Source organism: Pan paniscus, chromosome 14, assembly GCF_029289425.2.
Source record: "Pan paniscus chromosome 14, NHGRI_mPanPan1-v2.0_pri, whole genome shotgun sequence".
Taxonomy (NCBI): Eukaryota; Metazoa; Chordata; class Mammalia; order Primates; family Hominidae; genus Pan; species Pan paniscus.
The window spans coordinates 44,856,976-44,875,891 of NC_073263.2; the positions used below are offsets into that span (position 1 = coordinate 44,856,976).

At 46.4% G+C, this 18,916-nt stretch overlaps 1 protein-coding gene, 1 long non-coding RNA gene and 1 other non-coding gene across 9 annotated transcripts in view; 1 reads left to right on the top strand and 2 right to left on the bottom strand.

The window, feature by feature from the left end:
- The window catches only part of TPT1 (tumor protein, translationally-controlled 1), a 4,010-nt gene extending 214 nt beyond the window's left edge, over window positions 1-3,796 (bottom strand). Inside the window, exons 1-5 of one of the 2 annotated variants that reach the window (XM_003807670.5) lie at window positions 3,656-3,796; window positions 3,326-3,399; window positions 2,608-2,798; window positions 2,111-2,216; window positions 1,274-1,390 (exon numbers count right to left, since the gene is read on the bottom strand). In XM_003807670.5, coding sequence (XP_003807718.1) covers window positions 1,274-1,390; window positions 2,111-2,216; window positions 2,608-2,798; window positions 3,326-3,399; window positions 3,656-3,683 — 516 coding nt within the window. In that variant the 5' untranslated portion in view covers window positions 3,684-3,796. The remainder of the gene's footprint in view (window positions 1-1,273; window positions 1,391-2,110; window positions 2,217-2,607; window positions 2,799-3,325; window positions 3,400-3,655) is intronic. The other variant, XM_034936671.2, reaches the window with a different exon arrangement.
- Window positions 90-219, bottom strand: LOC112439452 (small nucleolar RNA SNORA31). The gene has a single exon (XR_003027729.1). It is a non-coding gene; the product is annotated as a small nucleolar RNA SNORA31 (small nucleolar RNA).
- A 292-nt stretch (window positions 3,797-4,088) lies between the features above and the next one.
- Window positions 4,089-18,916, top strand: part of LOC117975587 (uncharacterized) — a 45,159-nt gene continuing 30,331 nt past the window's right edge. For 4 of the 6 annotated variants that reach the window (XR_010109684.1, XR_010109686.1, XR_010109685.1 and 1 more), the window contains exons 1-2: window positions 4,089-4,228; window positions 6,891-7,032. This is a non-coding gene — a long non-coding RNA (uncharacterized LOC117975587). Of the gene's footprint in view, window positions 4,245-6,890; window positions 7,033-18,916 lie in introns of all 6 variants that reach the window. The other 2 variants (XR_004665902.3, XR_008620607.2) reach the window with 2 other exon arrangements.

An 18,916-nucleotide genomic window follows, 5' to 3' on the forward strand; every position in this document is an offset into this window, starting at 1 on the left:
GTAAAAGCAAAAACTACATTAATATTTTTCAAACATTACACTGCAAAAGTTACATTACCATTAACATGCAGCCTACATTTCTAGGCTAAAGATGTATTCCCCAATTCAATCTGGGCCGCCACAAAGACAGACAGAAAGCGCAGGGATTTCTTTCTTTTGCATCCTAGTGCAAACCAAAAGAACAACAGTAAATTGTTCAAGGTCTATCAGTGGATGCAGAACACCCTTACCAAATCAGCGGTAGCTCATTTTTCAGAAGGCTGTGGAATGTACCACCCACACCCTGCTCTACCAACAAAAACCTCAGATACTGTCTGAATAACCCCTTTGGTAAGTCATCTTATACTGTTCTAAGTAATTTCTGTCTACTGTTGACTCTAATCTTGCTTGTTCAGTATAGCTTTATGTTTATCTTCTTCCTTTTACAGAAGCCTATGAAAACTAGGATAATGAATGCCTTTGTTTCTGTACAGCTTCCAGCAGTTCCTTCCATAGAAGATACCGAGTTATTTATTATTAGTAAAACAATTTGCATACCAGTTCAGCAGTCAGCTCTATTTACTAAGCCAGTACTGCACTAGGCTTTTCAATGATCAGCTGCCCATTATCAGTAAACCAAAGTGAAAACCACTGATACTGATCCATACGTATACAGCAAAATATGATTATGAAGTGAAAGTGAGGCCATATCTAGAGGAAGATCAATGGTGTTCTCTGATCTCCTTCAGCATTTAAACTCTACTGTATTTTTTTGAGACAGCACCTCACTCTGTCACCCAGGATAGAGTGCAGTGGTGGGATCTCTGCTCACTGCAACCCCCCTCCCAGGTTTAAGTGATTTTCCTGCCTCAGGCTCTCGATTAGCTGGGATTACAGGTGCCCGCTGCCATGCCTGGCTAATTTTTGTATTTTTAGCAGAGATAGGGTTTCGCCATGTTGGCCAGGCTGGTCTGGAACTCCCAACCTCAGGTGATGCACCCACCTCGGCCTCCCAAGTGCTGAAATTACAGGTGTGAGCCATCATACCCAGCCTAAACTGTACTTTATTATGCCCCATCTGTACTCAACGTTTTCCACAAATAAGATTCTAAGCCTTTTTATACCCTAAGAATCTTTTACATATGAAACACAATTCTCTTGATCCCCAAAGAGAAAACTAAAACCATGTTTCAGAATGCTGTAAAACTCATTCTCAGTGTCACAAAACAATTGCAAATCACATCTAAAATATCTTTTTTACATTACTTATTTTAACCCACTTCCTTGTACTTACACATTTTTCCATTTCTAAACCATCCTTAAAGAAAATCATATATGGGGTCACACCATCCTCACGGTAGTCCAATAGAGCAACCATGCCATCTGGATTCATGTTTTCACCAATAAAGAACTTGGGAAGCAAACAAAATACCTAGAATTAGACTATTACATACAAATACATGCCATTCAAAACAAACTACAGTACAAGGGAAGGTTTAGACCACCACAAAAATCAAAACTCCAGTACCCAAAAGCTCTGATGCTCACTTATCATAGACATCTGTTCACTGGATTAAGGCACCTTAATAGTGACCTAAATAGAAAAATAATGTACAGAGCAATCCAGGAACACTAGGCTTTCAGGAAACCTTTACTCTCAATCCTAAATACAATCCCAAACCCTAAAGCGTGCTTATATAGTCAACCACAGGGAACATAAGACTGACAGTGATAGAATATATCATACAGTCTGGAAGTATCTTATGGCCAGGGGATGCATGAAGCTGGAAAATTAGAGGAAAGGGAAAGCCACTGACATTTTCCAAAAGTAGAATTAACAAGCTCAGATACATTAGAAGGAGGACCAGTAGCAATGAGACACATTAGAATTGTAAGCAAAAAACTGAAAGAACACTTAGGTGGTTAAGCAATTCACAAAAAGAAAAACTGAGAAATGTCATCTGGGAAGCAAATTTTCAATCAGAACACAAGATTTGGAAACACTTGCGAGCTGGGAAAGCCACTTTCTACACCTGGAATACTAGTATAGAATTGAAGATTAATCAACTTAATTTTTGCTCTTGCAGTTAAAATTGTACAATCCTTTGATCCAGATACTTAAGGTATTTACCTGGTAGTTTTTGAAATTAGCAAGGATGTGCTTGATTTGTTCTGCAGCCCCTGTCATAAAAGGTTTTACTCTTTCTGGTCTCTGTTCTTCAAGTTTCCCTTTGATTCTAAAACAACATTTCATTAACAGGTTGAAGTATTGAATTTTCAGTAAAATCAATTTTTAAAGTAAAAAATATCCAAGCTTAAAAAAAGAAAACACTGAAAAAGGCAACCAGCTGTTAAGAAATTACTAGTTCACAGAAGGTATCTTTCAAGAATGTTTACATTTCTTGTTGACTATTTTCAAAATACTATTCTAATTCTAAACGGAAACAGACTGCAGGCTTCAGTATGCTCATATTATAGAAAAGCAACCACTCTTTTCCGTGAACTCATTAATAAAAAAGCAAGGACTTTCACAAAAGTATACCCACTGCGAAAGAACCTCAAAAGTTAGCCAATCTTTAAATCCTGTAAGATTCTAGACATCAGCTAGGTACTGCCAGTATCACTTACGATTTCATGTAATCTTTGATGTACTTCTTGTAGGCTTCTTTTGTGAAACTTGTTTCCTGCAGGTGATGGTTCATGACAATATCGACACCAGTGATTACTGTGCTTTCGGTACCTTCGCCCTCGGGGCCTTCAGCGGAGGCATTTCCACCAATGAGCGAGTCATCAATGTTACCTTCTGTCCTACTGACCATCTGCATTAAGAAAAAGCAGTATAATTGCAAAAGACACAAACGCATCCAAAGCACCTTCCACGCCAATAGTTCACGGATAAGAAGTATTCTTAGTTCTTGCTGAAAATAAAAAAAGCACCATTTTGGGAATAAAGTTGTGACCCGTGGATTTCTCAAAACGACCTAACTTAAAAAAGTTGTCTGTTGGCCGGAACAAAAAATGGGGTCATTAAAAAGTTGTTTCCAGTTGCGGACATGTGATGCCTCTGGTTGTTAAGTGGGGACAGGACAAACACGAAAGGACTCCGGGCTCCTAAGCCGGAAGCATCATGTCCCGGACAACCCCGGGAGGAGGATGGGCGCCGAGGCGGCGGGCCTATTTCCAGGATCAGCTCCGCCTCCAGTTTTCTAGAAAAACCCAAGCCCGGAAAGAGCGTCTCCTCCGCCAGGAGGCGGCGGGGAGGATTGCACAACCTCAGGCGGGGGAGCGGCGGAAACCCGAGCCTGCTCGGCCCGGACTCCCCCACGCGCAGGCCCGACCGACTCACCTTCCCCTCCACCTCCAGGCACAACCCGTCCGCGATCTCCCGGATCTTGTAGATGTCGGAGAACATCTCATCGTCTGCCGGATACACAGAGCCGCCCATCACCGTGCGCCCGGCGCCGCCATTTCCCGCATTTCCCGCGCCGGCGGCCGCACGCGGCATCTGCCCCTCCGTAGCTCACCAGAGCTGGGCGCGAGCCCCGGGCACCGACCCCTCCGCGCTCGGCTAAGACCGCCGGCGTCCCCTAGGCCCGCGACGGCTGCGCCTTCCCCGCCCCCACCCGCACCCCAGACCCCCGTGTGCGGCAGTAAGGATAGTGCAGTGAGGACTCACGGCTGATGAGGTCCCGGTAGATAATCATGATGGCGACTGAAGGGAGACGACGACGGCGCTAGCTTAGCACGAGCCTGAAACTCGAAGCGAGCGCGGTGCAGCCGGAGCGGCGCTCGGGGGGAGGGGGGAGCGGGCGGAAAAGGCCGACTCAGCCGCTCCCCAACCTCATATAGAGGGCACGTCCCTCTACGTCATCGCCCGCTGCGCCTCCGGAAGCGACGCAGGCGGTGACGTGGCACGAAGAGCCGCGCGGGGGCGGGGCCACAGCAGGGGCGAGTCGGGGAGGTGAGCATCCGGGGACTTGAGGCGGAGACAGAAGGCTCCGTTTCACTGGGCACGCCAGCGGGTAGGGGTGGGGGCGGGGAGGTGCGCGCGCAGCGTGGGAGGAGGCCAACTCTCGGGGCGCTCCCTAGCCCTGGGTGGGTGGAGCGGGGGAAGCGGAGTACGTTGGACCCGGCTCCGCCCTACCCCACGGGGCCGCCTGGAGAGGTGCTGGGAGCTGGGTGGAGCTTAGAGGAATTAAACTTTGGCCCTGCGCCTCGTCCAGCCTAGGTTCCACCCTTTTCTGGGAAAGTGAGTATCAACCAAGGTAGGAGAACGTCGCATTTAGGGAGGGTCAGGCCCTCTGGCCTGGGGTAGATCTCGGGACTGCCCGAGGGCCTCTGACAACTTTTCAGCATCTGCCCCAGGGCTGCCCCAGCTGGAGTTTTTGGGACGCTTTTGTGGGGGCACCGCTGAGTCCGGATAGTGGGACCCAAGTCGTCCTGCTCGGCCCCTGGGGAATAATCGTGTGGGGCGCAGGGTCTGTGGGAAGGGACTTGGAGAGGAGGGAAGATGTCACGGGAGTCTGCGCAGGGTTTCCATGTGTTCCAATTTTGTCCCATAATTGAAAGCTTGTGGCATTCTGTGGCGGACGGCTACGGAGCTAGCTCTTCCGTTTACTATTTCGCACTTGGTCTTGGAAAAGTATGTTGTCGCTTTAAGATGAAGTTGAAATTTTATCCCTGGTGCTAGAGGGTCACACAAAGGGAGTTTCCCACCTGCCCCACCTGTTTTTTGAAGGACTTTACACCCAATTACTAAGTATTAAAACAAAACAGGTCCTGCATGGTAGCTCATGCCTGTAATCCGAGAACTTTGGGAGGCAACTACTGAAACCCTGTCTCTACACACACACACACGCACACACAAATTAAAAATTAATTGGGTGCGGTGGTGCCTTCCTGTAATCCCAGCTATTAGGGAGGCTGAGCTGGGAGGATCGCTTGAGCCCGGGAGTTGGAGGTTACACTGAGCTATGATTGCACCACTGCGCTCCAGCCTGAATGACAGAGCAAGACCTTGGCTCAATAACAAAACAAAAGTTCCGTATTTAGTCACATCCTCACATCTTTGGCATAAGGCAAAGATATATGCCAGTATGAAGTCTGAAAGCTTGTTCTATTTCGCAAATATTTTGTGCTTTGTATCCCTTAGAACTAGGATTTGCACGAAGATTCCAATTGTGAACAAGTTCGATCCAGTCCTACTCATAGAAGTGTTCATTCTGGTAAATCAAAGTATCAGACAATTATAATACATTAACAATTGTTCATAAATCCAATAATATAGCATTCAGCAGAGTAAGAATGCAACCCTTGGGAAAGAGCAGGACACAGGATGGCAATTGGAATGATGGAAAAGTCAAAATGCAAGAGCCAAGAAATTAACCCCTTTAAGAAGATGGGGGGACTGGGCGTGGTGGCTCACAGGTGTGATCCCGACACGCGCCTGTAATCCCGGCTACTCGGGAGGCTGAGGCAGGAGGATCGCTTGAACCCGGGAAGCGGAGGTTGCAGTGAGCCGAGATCGCGCCATTGCACTCCAGCCTGAGCAACAAGAGTGAAACCCCGTCCTCCCCCACCCCCAAAAAAAGAAGCTGGAGATCTTGGATGGAAAACTCCAGAGGACATTGGGCAACTAGGAGGAAGCTAAAAATGGGGTGAAAGGGAAAAAAAAAGATGGGGGTCTTGGATGGAAAACTCCAGAGGACATTGGGCAACTGGGAGGAAGTTAAAAATGGGGTGAAAGGGATCCCAAAATAAATGGATATGACACATGGTCAGTGAAGGCTCTCAAACCTCATTTCTGGAATGTATGAGATGATTATCACACATTAATACTGTGTGAACATTTTTTTTCCAGATTATTACAGTATAATTATTTTCTACCCCGCCCCGCCCAGATGGAGTCTTGCTCTGTCGCCCAGGCTGGAGTGCAGTGGCGTGATCTCAGCTCACTGCAACCTCTGACTCCCGGGTTCAAGCGATTCTCCTGCCTCAGCCTCCTAAGTAGCTGGGATTACAGGCGCCTGCCACCACGCCCAGGCAATTTTTTTGTATTTTTAGTAGAGACGGGGTTTCACCATGTTGGCCCGGCTGGTCTCAAACTCCTGAGCTCAGGCGATCTGCCCGCCTCGGCCTCCCAAAGTGCTGGGATTACGGGCGTGAGCCACTGCACCCGGCAAGTATAATTATTTTCTTCAGTTTTAATACTTCCAAACTATTCAGAAATATTATCATTGACCCATGCAGTACTCTCAAACATTACTCTCAACTGCCCAATCTCATATTCAGGTCGAAACATTTCTTTAAGTTTTATAAAAATATAGTCGTGGTGAAAAAAAGTACTGAAGAGTCTTGGCACCCTAGATTAAAATCTTGCCTTTGGCCGGGCGCGGTGGCTCACGCCTGTAATCCCAGCACTTTGGGAGGCCGAGGCAGGTGGATCACTTGAGGTCAGTAGTTTGAGACCAGCCTGGCCAACATGATGAAACCTCGTCTCTACTAAAAATACAAAAATTAGCCGAGCCTGGTGGCGGTTGCCTGTAATCCCAGCTACTTGGGAGGCTAAGGCAGGAGAATCGCTTGAACCTGGGAGACGGAGGTTGCAGTGAGCCGAGATTGCGGCACTGCACTCCAGCCTGGGCAGCAGAGCGAGACTCTGTCTCAAACTACAAACAACAACAAAAATTTTATTGATAAAATTGCGGGCTCTGAAAAGAAAAGATCTTGAACACCCAACCAACGAGAATAAACAGACGGTAGAGAAACAATTTAGTGAATAGTGAACAACTTTATTTAAAATGAAATAAGAATAGAAAAGAAAAATCATATATAAAGGCGAATCACAGTAAAGGTGAGTATTATTTTGTGAAACTTTTATTTTATTTTATTTTATTTTATTATTTTTTGAGAATGAATCTCGCTGTGTTGTCCAGGCTGGAGTGCAGTGGCACCATCTCGGCTCAGTGCAACCTCTGGCTCCCAGGTTCAAGCGATTCTCCTGACTCAGCCCCCTGAGTAGCTGGGATTACAGGCACGCGCCACCACTCCCAGGTATGTTTTAGATTTATGTATGTATGAATGTACTAGATCCCACATATATTTCTTCCTGTGGTTATAAGTCAAGTGTTTTGAAATCCATTGACTTGGGCAAATTTTCTTTTCAAATATATTACTTGGCACCATAAACTCTTCAATTTCAGCAAATGATTTTTTTAAATGACCCCAGTGTTTTGTGAATACTTATATTTGACTCTAGCTCATTTGAACAATTTTTGCCAGAAAGAGAAAACAGCCAAATGGAGATCTGGCTTGCTGTGTAGGGGCTGAGAGAAGTGTGATCATTCTGACCCTCTATTAGCAGGAAACTGCTCAACAGTCACATCTTGAAAGTAACTTGAGGCAACTGCAGGAGGGCTGCATGGCAGGAAAGAAATTGCTGAAAACAGGCTGGGTGAGCTGGCTCGTACCTGTGATCCCAACACTTTGGGAAGTGAAGTTGGGCGGATCACTTGAGGTGAGGAATTTGAGACCAGCCTGACCAACATGGTGAAACCTCGTCTCTACTAAAAATAATAAAATTAGCCAGGCATGGTGGTAGGCGGCTGTAGTTCCAGCTATTCGGGTGGTTGAGGCCTGAGAATTGCTTGAACCTGGGAGGTGGAGGTTGCAGCAAGTCGAGATTGCGCCACTGCACTCCAGCTTGGGTGACAGAGCGAGACTCTGTCTCAAAAAAAAAAAAAGAAATTGCAGAAAATTTATTTTTCTCCCCTCCCTTTTTCACTACTGTCCTTGACTAGTTAAAAAAAAAAAAAAAAAAAAAAAAAAGCCGGCTGGGCGTGGTGGCTCATGCCTGTAATCCTAGCACTTTGGGAGGCCGAGGCAGGTGGATCACCTGAGGTCAGGAGTTCAAGACCAGCCTGGCCAACATGGTGAGACCCTGTCTCTATTAAAAATACAAATATTACCTGGACGTGATGGCAGGCGCCTGTAATCCCAGCTACTCGGGAGGCTGAGGCAGGAGAATCACTTGAACCCGGGAGGTGGAGGTTGCGGTGAGCCTAGATAGTGCCATTGCACTCCAGCCTAGGCAGGCCAAGGTGGGAGGCTCACTTGAGGCAGAGTATGAGACCACTCTGGGCAACATAGCGAGACCCCATCTCTATGAAAAAAAAAATTGTTGAAAACACCTCAGTTTTCTCTCCCTCTGAAAAAGAAGCTACTGTCTATAGAAACAAAAGGCGGCCCGGCGTGGTGGCTCACGCCTGTAATCCCAGCACTTTAGGAGGCCGAGGTGGGTGGATCACGAGGTCAGAAGATCAAGACCATCCTGGCCAACAAGGTGAAACTCCGCCTCTACTAAAAAACACAAAAAATTCCCGGGCGTGGTGGCGGGCGCCTATAGTCCCAGCTACTTGGGAGGCTGAGGCAGGAAAATGGCGTGAACGCGGGAAGCAGAGCTTGCAGTGAGCTGAGATCGCGCCACTGCACTCCAGCCTGGGCGACAGAGCAAGACTCCCATCTCAAAAAAAAAAAGAAACAAAAGGCATAGACTTCGCTCAAATTGTCACCCTCTCCACAGGCTATCCTTGACCATCATGTTTAAAATTACAATCCCTGCCTCTTGGAAATCCCTGTGTTTTTGTTTTTTTTCCTTTTGAGACGGGATCTCCTTCTGTTGCCCAGGCTGTGAAGCGGCACAATCACAGCTCACTGCAGCCTCCACCTCCCTCCTCTGCCTCCCGAGTAGCTGGGACTACAGACACGTGCCACCATGCCTGGCTAATTTTTCTATTTTTAGTAAAGTCAGGGTTTCACCATGTTGGCCATGCTGGTCTTGAACTCCTGGCCTCAAGTGATCTACCCACCTTGGCCTTTGAAAGTGCTGAGATTACAGGCATGAGCCACCACGCCTGGTTTTTCTTTCTTTTTTTCTTTTTTTATTTTTGAGACGGAGTCTTGCACTGTCGCCCAGGCTGGAGTGCAGTGAGGCGATCTCGGCTCACTGCAAGCTCCGCCTCCCAGATTCACGCCATTCTTCTGCCTCAGGCTCCCGAGTAGCTGGGACTACAGGCACCCGCCACCACGCCCTGCTAATTTTTTTGTGTTTTTAGTAGAAACGTGGTTTCACCATGTTAGCCAGGATGGTCTCGATCTTCTGACCTCATGATCCACCCGCCTCGGCCTCCCAAAGTGCTGGGATTACAGGCGTGAGCCACCGTGCCCGGCCCCATTTATCCCTAGTATTTATTTGTAGGACTAATTAACCAACATGTTATTTCTTTTCTTTTATTTTTTTATTTTTTTTGAGATGGAGTTTCGCTCATTACCCAGGCTGGAGTGCAATTGCACAATCTTGGCTCACCCAAACCGCCACCTCCTGGGTTCAAGCGATTCTCCTGCCTCAGCCTCCCGAGTAGCTGGGATTAGAGGCATGTGCCACCACACCCGGCTAATTTTGTATTTTTAGTGGAGACGGGGTTTCTCCATGTTGGTCAGGTTGGTCTCAAGCTCCCGACCTTTGGTCTCGAGCTCCCGACCTCAGGTGATCTGCCTGCCTCGGCCTCCCAAAGTGCTGACATTACAGGTGTGAGCCACCATGCCCAGCCCCAACATGTTATTTTCTTATACTTACTTTATTTTCTGTCTCCCCTCCAGACAATGTAAGTGCCACGGAGGTTGAGAGAGTTTTTTTGCTCACAGTTGTATTCCCGGTGCATTAAACAGTGCCTATGGCTGGGTGCAGTGGCTCATACCTGTAATCCCAGCACTTTGGGAGGCCAGGGTGGGCAAATCACTTCAGGTTAGGAGTTTGAGACCAGCCTCTAGGTCAGGAGTAGAGACATGGCAAAACCCTATCTCTACTAAAAATACAAAAAATTAGCTGAGCCTGGTGGCATGGGTCTGTAATCCCAGCTACTCGGGAGGCTGAGGCACAAGAATCCCTTGAACCTGGGAAGTGGAGGTTGCAGTGAACCAAGATCATGCCACTGCACTCCAGCCTGGGTGACACAGTAAGACTCCGTCTCAAAAAAAACACAAAAAAACAAAACAAAAAAAACCATAGAGGAGAGCTCTTCCCTGGGAGGAGGAAAAGTGGCCTAAGACATAGTTAAATCATAAAAGCAAGTTGTAGAACATCACTCCTTCATTTAACACCCAGATACACATGACAAAAACCAATAGACTGCTCTAGCTATGTGTATATATTTACAAAAGCAAACATGAGAATCTAGAAGGTTATGCATCAAACTGGTAACAGTGGCTAATTCTGGGAGGCAGCTGGGGAAAAGTGAGTGGTCAAAGGGGAACTATAGCATTAATTGTTTCAATTTAATATCCAATAATGTTTCATATTTAATATCCAAAATATTCTTTTTCTCATAGATACCAAACATAATAATGCAAATAAAGTATGGGGAAGTATTTATATCATATGTAAACAATATATAAGGAAAATGCACCAAAGAAATAAGTATATATACCTGAAACAAGCTAAGGGAGGGCCATGCATAAATTGTTGGCCAGGCGCAGTCGCTCACGCCTGTAATCCCAGCACTTTGGGAGGCTGAGGCAAAAGGATAGCTTGGGCCCAGGGTTTCAAGACCAGCTTGGGCAATGTAGTAAGACCCCGCCTCTACTTTTAAAAATAAATGAATAAATTGTGTGGCTGGGTTTTCTGATCACTCAAGCAGTTTGTGAGTGTGAGTGTGTGTGTGCGCGCATGAGCACGCACAGGGGTGAACTAGCTTGATTTTTGAAAAATGGACCCATAAATTGTTTTGCTAAAAATATCAGCAAGTCCTTATTTGGGAGTAGTGAAGAGGGGCTGGGTGAATGCTTGCCAACATGCCGCAGGAGGAAGATAAATTATCTTTTTACTTTCCACGTTTTCAAGTGAAGAGCATAGTGAGGTGGGAATTAGAGATAATAGAATTTGAAAAGCATATTAATTTTTTTCATTATGCTTTGCCTTACTTGAAAAATTATTGCTAGCAGCTTTTAGAGTTCTATGTAGCACAGCTCCCTCAAACATTAAGGAGGCCATTGGTGCAAACCGAAAATACAAATAAGACAGTAAGGTGAAGCCAGGGGTAAGGATGATATCAAAGGATGTGTCATCAAGTCCTGCACAGTTGTCAGAGGTGGACTTCACACAAGGCATTTCTCTCATGGGCCCTCATTATGTGATTTAGTCTCAACGAAACCCCTACAGTGAATTTAGTAATGGGTGGCATATGGCTTCTTTCTTTTTTATTTTTTTATTTTTTGTGATGAAGTCTCGCTCTGTTGCCCAGGCTGGAGTGCAGTGGCGCTATCTCGGCTTACTGCAACCTCCACCTCCCAGGTTCAAGCGATTCTCCTGCCTCAGCCTCCTGAGTCCTGGGATTACAGGCATGCGACACCACACCCAGCTAATTTTTATATTTTTAGTAGAGACAGGGTTTCACCGTGTTAGGCTGGTCTTGAACTCCTGACCTCGTGATCTGCCCGCCTTGGCCTCCCAAAGTGCTGGGATTACCAGGTGTGAGCCACCACACCTGGCCGGTTTATATCTTTTTACTTTTCTTTTTTTTTTTTTTTTTTTTGAGACGGAGTCTTGCTCTGACACCCAGGCTGGAGTGCAGTGGCGCAATCTCGGCTCACTGCAACTCTGCCTCCCAAGTTCAAGCGATTCTCCTGCCTCAGCCTCCCAAGTAGCTGGGATTACAGGTATGTGCCACCACGCCTGGCTAATTTTTTGTATTTTTAGTAGAGATGGGGTTTCACTGTGTTAGCCAGGATGGTCTCGATCTCCTGACCTTGTGATCTGCCCACTTTGGCCTCCCAAACTGCTGGGATTACAGGCATGAGCCACGTGCCCAGCCCATTTCTTACAACTTTCTTCAGTGTAGGCCTAACCTTCATATTCAGTTCAGTAAAAATAAGTCTACTGGTAGGCGGAACAAAGGGCTCCTGCCTCACAGCTTGCTTGCTTGCTGTCTGTCTTTTCTTTCTTTCTTTCTTCCTTCCTTCCTTCCTTCCTTCCTTCCTTCCTTCCTTCCTTCCTTCCTTCCTTCCTTCCTTCTCTAATGAAGTCATAACAGCTTTCTGAGGTCTGGATTGATCCACAGGTAAAATTATTTCATGATCTGTAATGGACAGAATATTCTTCCAGCAATCTGCCACAAGTATTGCTTCAGAACAAAGACTTGAAGTGCAGAGAACATTGGCACATACCCTCTAGGGAATCCCAAACCGTCCCCAAGATTTCTGCTGATGTTTATATTGTCATAATCACTGATGACACGTGGGAAGGAAGAGAGTGGATTACATCACAGCAATGGAACTTCAGATTAAACTCTGAGTGTCCCTGTGCTTAAAATATCATCACTCACCCACCATGACTTCCCACAGTCCCCAACTCAGATCAGCTCACTGGCTCTTGTCTCTCTTTCCTCCTTAGCCCCACTCCCCATCAGTAGGAAAAAATAAGTGACAAATCCCTCTTGTTTTCCCATAAAGAGGCAGCATAAATATTCTCTTTTTCCTTCCTTCAAGGCCTCTCACTTTTATTACAGGTAACTTATTAAAATATTTTCCTGAAAGCAGTTCTTTCCCTAAAGGAGATTGTCTACTAGCGCCAGAGTGTTTGATAAAAATTGAGTAGTATTAGGCCAGGCTCTGTGGCTCACGCCTGTAATCCCAGCACTTTGGGAGGCCGAGGCAGGCGGATCACCTGAGATCAGGTGTTCGAGACCAGCCTGACCAACATGGAGAAACCTCGTCTCTACTAAAAATACAAAAATTAGCTGGGCGTGTTGGCGCGTGCCTGTAATCCCAGCTACTCGGGAGGTTGAGGCAGGAGAATCGCTTGAACCCAAGAGGTGGAGGTTATGGTGAGCCGAGATCGTGCCATTGCATTCCAGTCTGGGCAACAAGAGTGAAACTCCAACTGAAAAAAAAAAAAAAAAAAAAGAAATTGAGTAGTATTAGCTTTTTATTAATTCATTCAGCAAATACATATGACGCAATCACGATGTATCAGGTTCACTCCTACTAGATGTACATGAACAAGGCCTTGCCCTGAAGGAAAAGTGGAATAGACATGAGATTAAGCATGCAAATTACAGCCTCTTCCTCAGAGAGCTGCCGATAGCAACTAACACTGACGAAAGTCAATCACAATATCAGTTCCTTCCTCTACAGAGTGTTAAAAGTTTCTCGGCTGGGTGCGATGGCTCACGCCTGTAATCCTCTGTAATCCTGAGAAAGTGCCTGTAATCCTGGCACTTTGGGAGGCTGAGGCAGGTGGATCACTTGAGGTCAGGAGTTCGAGACCAGCCTGGCCAATATGGTGAAATATGTATCTTTACTAAAAATACAAAATTTAGCCGGTTGTGGTGGCGGGCACCTGTAATCCCAGCTACTTGGGAGGCTGAGGCAGGAGAATCGCTTGAACCTGGGAGGTGGAGGCTGCAGTGAGCCGAGATCATGCCACTGTACTGCAGCCTTGGCAACAGAGTAAGACTGTGTCTCAAAAAATAAAAATAAAAAAAGAGTGTTAAAAGTTTCTGAAGAGAATAGTCAAAGCAAATTTTTAAACTTTAGAACTCCTTTAATAACTGTGTTTTCAGCAGTGACCTAAAATTGCTAATGCTTACCGATATGACCATCTTGGGGTCTCTGAGGGGCATTGTAATGGCACCCTTATTCCTCACCAGGGTTCTGAAGCAATTAAGATATAAGAACAGGGAGGCAGCAGATGGAGACTAAAATGTCACCTTTACTACTGACAAAGGCTAGGTTGGAGGCAGAGATTATTTTTTTTTTGGAAAAAAAAATTTTTTTTGAGACAGGATCTCACTATTTTGCCCAGGCTGATCTTGAACTCCTGAGCTGAGGCAATCCTCCCGCCTCAGCCTCCGGAGTAGTTGGGATTACAGGTGTGAGCCACTGCACCTGGCAGAGGTCAGAGACTCTGTGAGCAAATGACTTCCTAATACTTTATAAGACTTAAGCCTAAAATGAGACAGACAGGCCTCTAAACCTTACTAAGTAGAGGAGGGAGTGGTAGGCCAGCTCCTAATAGGAAAAAGGGAGAGAAAAAGGCTACACATGTCAGTTTGTCCTTCCAGATTCCCCAGATAGGTGACAAGGGGAACAAGGCCATGGGCAAAGCAGATTCTCACAATGGAGTATGGTTGATTCTTTACAGGATCTCCTTTTGAAGTTAGAGAGAGTAGCTATACCTTAGGAAATGTGGCTGGACAATTAAGCTGGGTTTATTAAGAATATATGCAGGATGAAAGTGGAGTTAGCTGGTACCCATCCCTGGGCCTTATGGTTGTGGAGGAGTTCACTTAGGGTAACTATCCTGTATGTGCTGGCAGTGGTGGGGGAAATACTTTTGTTCTTGGGGCCCAATCTGTTCCAGGTGGCCATGAACCTGCTTGTGAGCCTGTGGTGAGGAAGATGAGAACGAGAAGGGGACAGCTCTTGGGACTGGACATTAGTGCTTTCAGGTCGATCTGTGATGCTTACCCCGGTTTTTGTTTTGTTTTCGTTTTTGGGACAGGGTCTTACTCTGTGACCCACGCTGGAGTGCAATGGCACCATCACAACTTACTGAAGCCTCCACTTCCCGGGCTCAAGTGATTCTTACACCTCAGCCTCCTGAGTAGCTGAGACCACAGGTGTGCACCACCACACCCCACTAAATTTTCTGTTTTTTTGTCGAGATGGGGTTTCGCCATGTTGCCCAGGCTAGTCTCAAACTCCTGGGCGCAAAAGAGCTGCCCGCCCACCTCGGGCCTCCCAAAGTGCTGGGATTACAGGCATGAACCATAACACCTGGTTTACTCAGAGAATAGCGAACGCTTCCTTGTGCCAGGGAAGGTGGAGCAGTCATGACTCAGGCTTCGGGAGCCTCAGGCTCGCAGCTACAGTCTTATACACACTCACATCAAATGCTGATGGGGCCCGAGTCGGAAAGAAATTAGCCAGACTAAGAAAAACAAGACTTTGGAAATATAAACGTTTGAATGAACATTTTAAGCATGCTATCTGCCTGCCACCTTGGTTCTCAAAGTGGTCTCCCAGACCTTTTCAGGGGTCTATTACATCAAAACTATTTTCAGGGTTTTTTTTTTTTTTTTGAGACTGAGTCTCGCTCTGTCGCCCAGGCTGGAGTACAGTGGCACGATCTTGGCTCACTACAAGCTCCGCCTCCTGGGTTCACGCCATTCTCCTGCCTCAGCCTCCCAAGTAGCTGGGACTACAGGCGCCTGCCACCACGCCCGGCTAATTTTTTGTATTTTTAGTAGAGATGGGGTTTCACTGTGTTAGTCAGGATGGTCTTGATCTCCTGACCTTGTGATCAGCCAGCCTCGGCCTCACAAAGTGCTGGGATTACAGGTGTGAGCCACCACACCCGGCCTTGTTTGTTTTTTGAGACGGAGTTTCTCTCTTGTTGCCCAGACTGGTGTGCAACGGCGTGATCTCGGCTCACTGCAACCTCCACCTCCTGGGTTCAAATGATTCTCCGGCCTCAGCCTCATGAGTAGCTGGGATTACAGGCATGTGCCACCATACCCGGCTAATTTTGTTTTTTTGGTTTTTTTTTTGGTTTTTTTTGTTGTTGAGACGGAGTCTCGCTCTGTCGCCTAGCCTGAACTGCAGTGGCGCGATCTCGGCTCACTGCAAGCTCCGCCTCCCGGGTTCACGCCATCCTCCTGTCTCAGCCTCCCGAGGAGCTGGGATACAGGTGCCCACCACCACGCGTGGCTAATTTTTTTTTTATATTTTTAGTAGAGAAGGGGTTTCACCATGTTTGCCAGGATGGTCTCGATCTCCTGACCTCGTGATCCGCCCGCCTTGGTCTTTCAAAGGGCCAGGATTACAGGCGTGAGTCACCGTGCCTGGCTAATTTTGTATTTTTAGTAAAGACGGGGTTTCTCCATGTTGGTCAGGCTGGTCTCGAACTTCCGACCTCAAGTGATCCACCTGCCTCAGCCTCCCAAAGTGCTGGGATTACAGGCATAAACCACCTCGCCTGGCCGTTTTTTTTTTTTTTTTAAATAGAGACATGGTCTTAGTATATTGTCTGGGCTGGTCTCAAACTCCTGGGCTAAAGCAATCCTCCTGCCTCGGCCTCCCAGAGTTGTGGGATTACAGGCGTGAGCCACTGTTTTTAAGGCTGGGCACTGTGTGGCTCGTGCCTGATATCCCAGCACTTTGGGAGGCTGAGGAGGGAGGATCACTTAAGGCCAGGAGTTTGAAAACAAGACCAGCCTGGGAAACATAGTGAGACCCTCTCTCTACAAAAAAAATTTTGAAAATTAGCCAGGTGTGGAGGTACATATGTGTAGTCCCAGCTACTTGAGAGGCTGAGGTGGGAGGATTGCTTAAGCCTGGGAGGTTGAGGTTGCAATGAGCCGTGTTCATGCTACTGTACTCCAGCCTGGGTGATAGAGTGAGACCCTGTCTCAAAAAAAAAAAAAAAAAGTTTTTAAAAAGTGTAAAAGACTTCCAAGATGAAAAGTCGGAGAATTACTGGCCTACCATAATACAAACCCCATGTCAGGATCTGGAAATATGCAAATAAATGAAAGGTTAAGGAATACACACTAGCCAGGTGCACACAAGCAGGGTATACCATTAGCTGATTCTTTTGAGCAATTAGTTTTTATTATATGGACCCAGTCTTATAACTGATCATGTTTCCCTTCTCTCTTTGACTGCTAGCAAGCTCAGAGCCAAATTTGGGCTTATTTCTGTTAACAGGATCTTACAGAATGCTTTTATGTTACAGCTTACTCCTGGTTACACCCAGTTTCACTACTTTCATTTCCCCTTTGTCCTGATTTGTTTTGCTTTTGTTTTCTTTTTTTTTGTTTTGAGACAGGGTCTCCCTCTGTCACCCAGGCTGGAGTTCAGTGGCGTGATCTGGGCTCACTGCAACTTCTACCTCCCAGGCTCAAGCAATACTCCTACCTCAGCCTCTCAAGTAGCTGAGACTATAGGCGTGCACCACCATGCCTGGCTAATTTTTTGTTTTTTTTGTAGAGACAGGGTTTTGCCATGTTGCCCAGGCTGGTCTCCATCTCCTGAGCTGAAGCAATCTGCCAACCTCGGCCTCCCAGTGTACTGGGATTACAGGTGTGAACCACGTCACCGTCTCAATTTTTTGTTTTGTTTTGCTTTTTGTTTTTTTTTTTTTTGAGATGGAGTCTCGCTCTGTCACCCAGACTGGAGTGCAGTGGCACAATCTCGGCTCACTGCCACCTCTGCCTCCTGGGTTCAAGTGATTCTCCTGCCTCAGCCTTCCAGATAGCTGGGATTATAGCTTTGCACCACAACACCTGGCTAATTTTTGTATTTTTAGTAGAAACGGGGTTTCACCACATTGGCCAGGCTGGTCTCATACTCCTGACCTCAAGTGATCCACCGGCCTCAACCTCCCAAAGTGCTGGGATTACAGGCGTGAGCCACCATGCCCGGCCTCAATTTTTATACCAAGGATTTTCCTCGTATGTATTTTACTTGCTGTGCTATCAGGTATACCTCTGTAAACCACATACAATTCTGTTTGAAACAAGACAGGACACAAAAAAGAAATACCTAGAGTGAGAACTCATGGAATTTCAAATCTTTTTTTTTTTTTTTTTGAGATGGAGTCTCACTCTGTCGCCCAGGCTGGAGTGCAGTGGCACAATCTTGGCTCACTGCAACCTCTGCCTCCCGGCTTCGAGCAATTCTAGTACCTCAGCCTCCCGAGTAGCCAGGATTACAGGCACATGCCAGCACGCCTGGGTAATTTTTGTGTTTTTAGTAGAGATGGGGTTTCACCATGTTGGCCAGGTTGGTCTCGAACTCCTGGCCTCAGGTGATCCACCCTCCTCAGCCTCCCAAAGTGCTGGGATTACAGGCGTGAGCCTCTGCACCTGGTCCAAATCTTTTTTAAAATGCACTCTTGGGAATATATAAAATACCATCCCTGCCTTTGATGAACTTAAAAGTCTATTGTCATACGTGTAAATGGTTACCAGAAACAACAGAATATGATAGATCACAAAGGTAGTACAAGCAAAGTCCATAGGAAGGGTTGCACCTTCTCCCCAGAGGCAAAGTTAAAATGAATGGAGCTACCAGGATTTAACGTTTCTTTTGTAGAACTCTAGGAATTCAGGGAAAGAGAGGCTCATTCCTGCCTTAATGGAGGTTTCAGGGGAAGAGAGGCTCATTTCTGCCTTTATGGGGGGTTTCAAACTTCAGTAGAAAACACTGTAATTGGAAAATGGCTTGAAGACTAATTGAAAACATCAGCATATTACCAATTCTGAGATGCATGTTTTTCACATTTTAAGATTTCTCATCTTGGGATGCATCTTATGGTATGCCATGATTACTTGTCAGAATTTTTTTTCTAAGTGATACATAAAATAATGATGCTTCTTATGATTGATAATGTCTTAGATTAGATGAAGACCATTATTAGTTATTATTATTATTATTATTAATTTTGAGACGGAGTCCTGCTCTGTCGCCCAGGCTTGAGTGCAGTAGCACGATCTCGGCTCACTGCAACCTCCGCCTCCCGGGTTCAAAGGATTCTCTCACCTCAGCCTCCTGAATAGCTGAGATTACAGGCACACACCACCATGCCTGGCTACTTTTTTTGTATTTTTAGTAGAGACAGGGTTTCGCCTTGTTGGCCTGGCTGGTTTTGAACTCCCGACCTCAAGTGTTCCACCAGCCTCGGCCTCCCTAAGTGCTGGGATTACAGGTGTGAGCCACCGCGCCCGGCCTTATTATGATTATTGTTATTATTATTTTGAGACAGAGTCTCACTCTGTCGCCCAGGCTGGAGTGCAGTGGTGCGATCTCAGCTCACTGCAACCTCCACCTCCCGGGTTCAAGCGATTTTTCTGCCTCAGTCTCCTGAGTAGCTGGAATT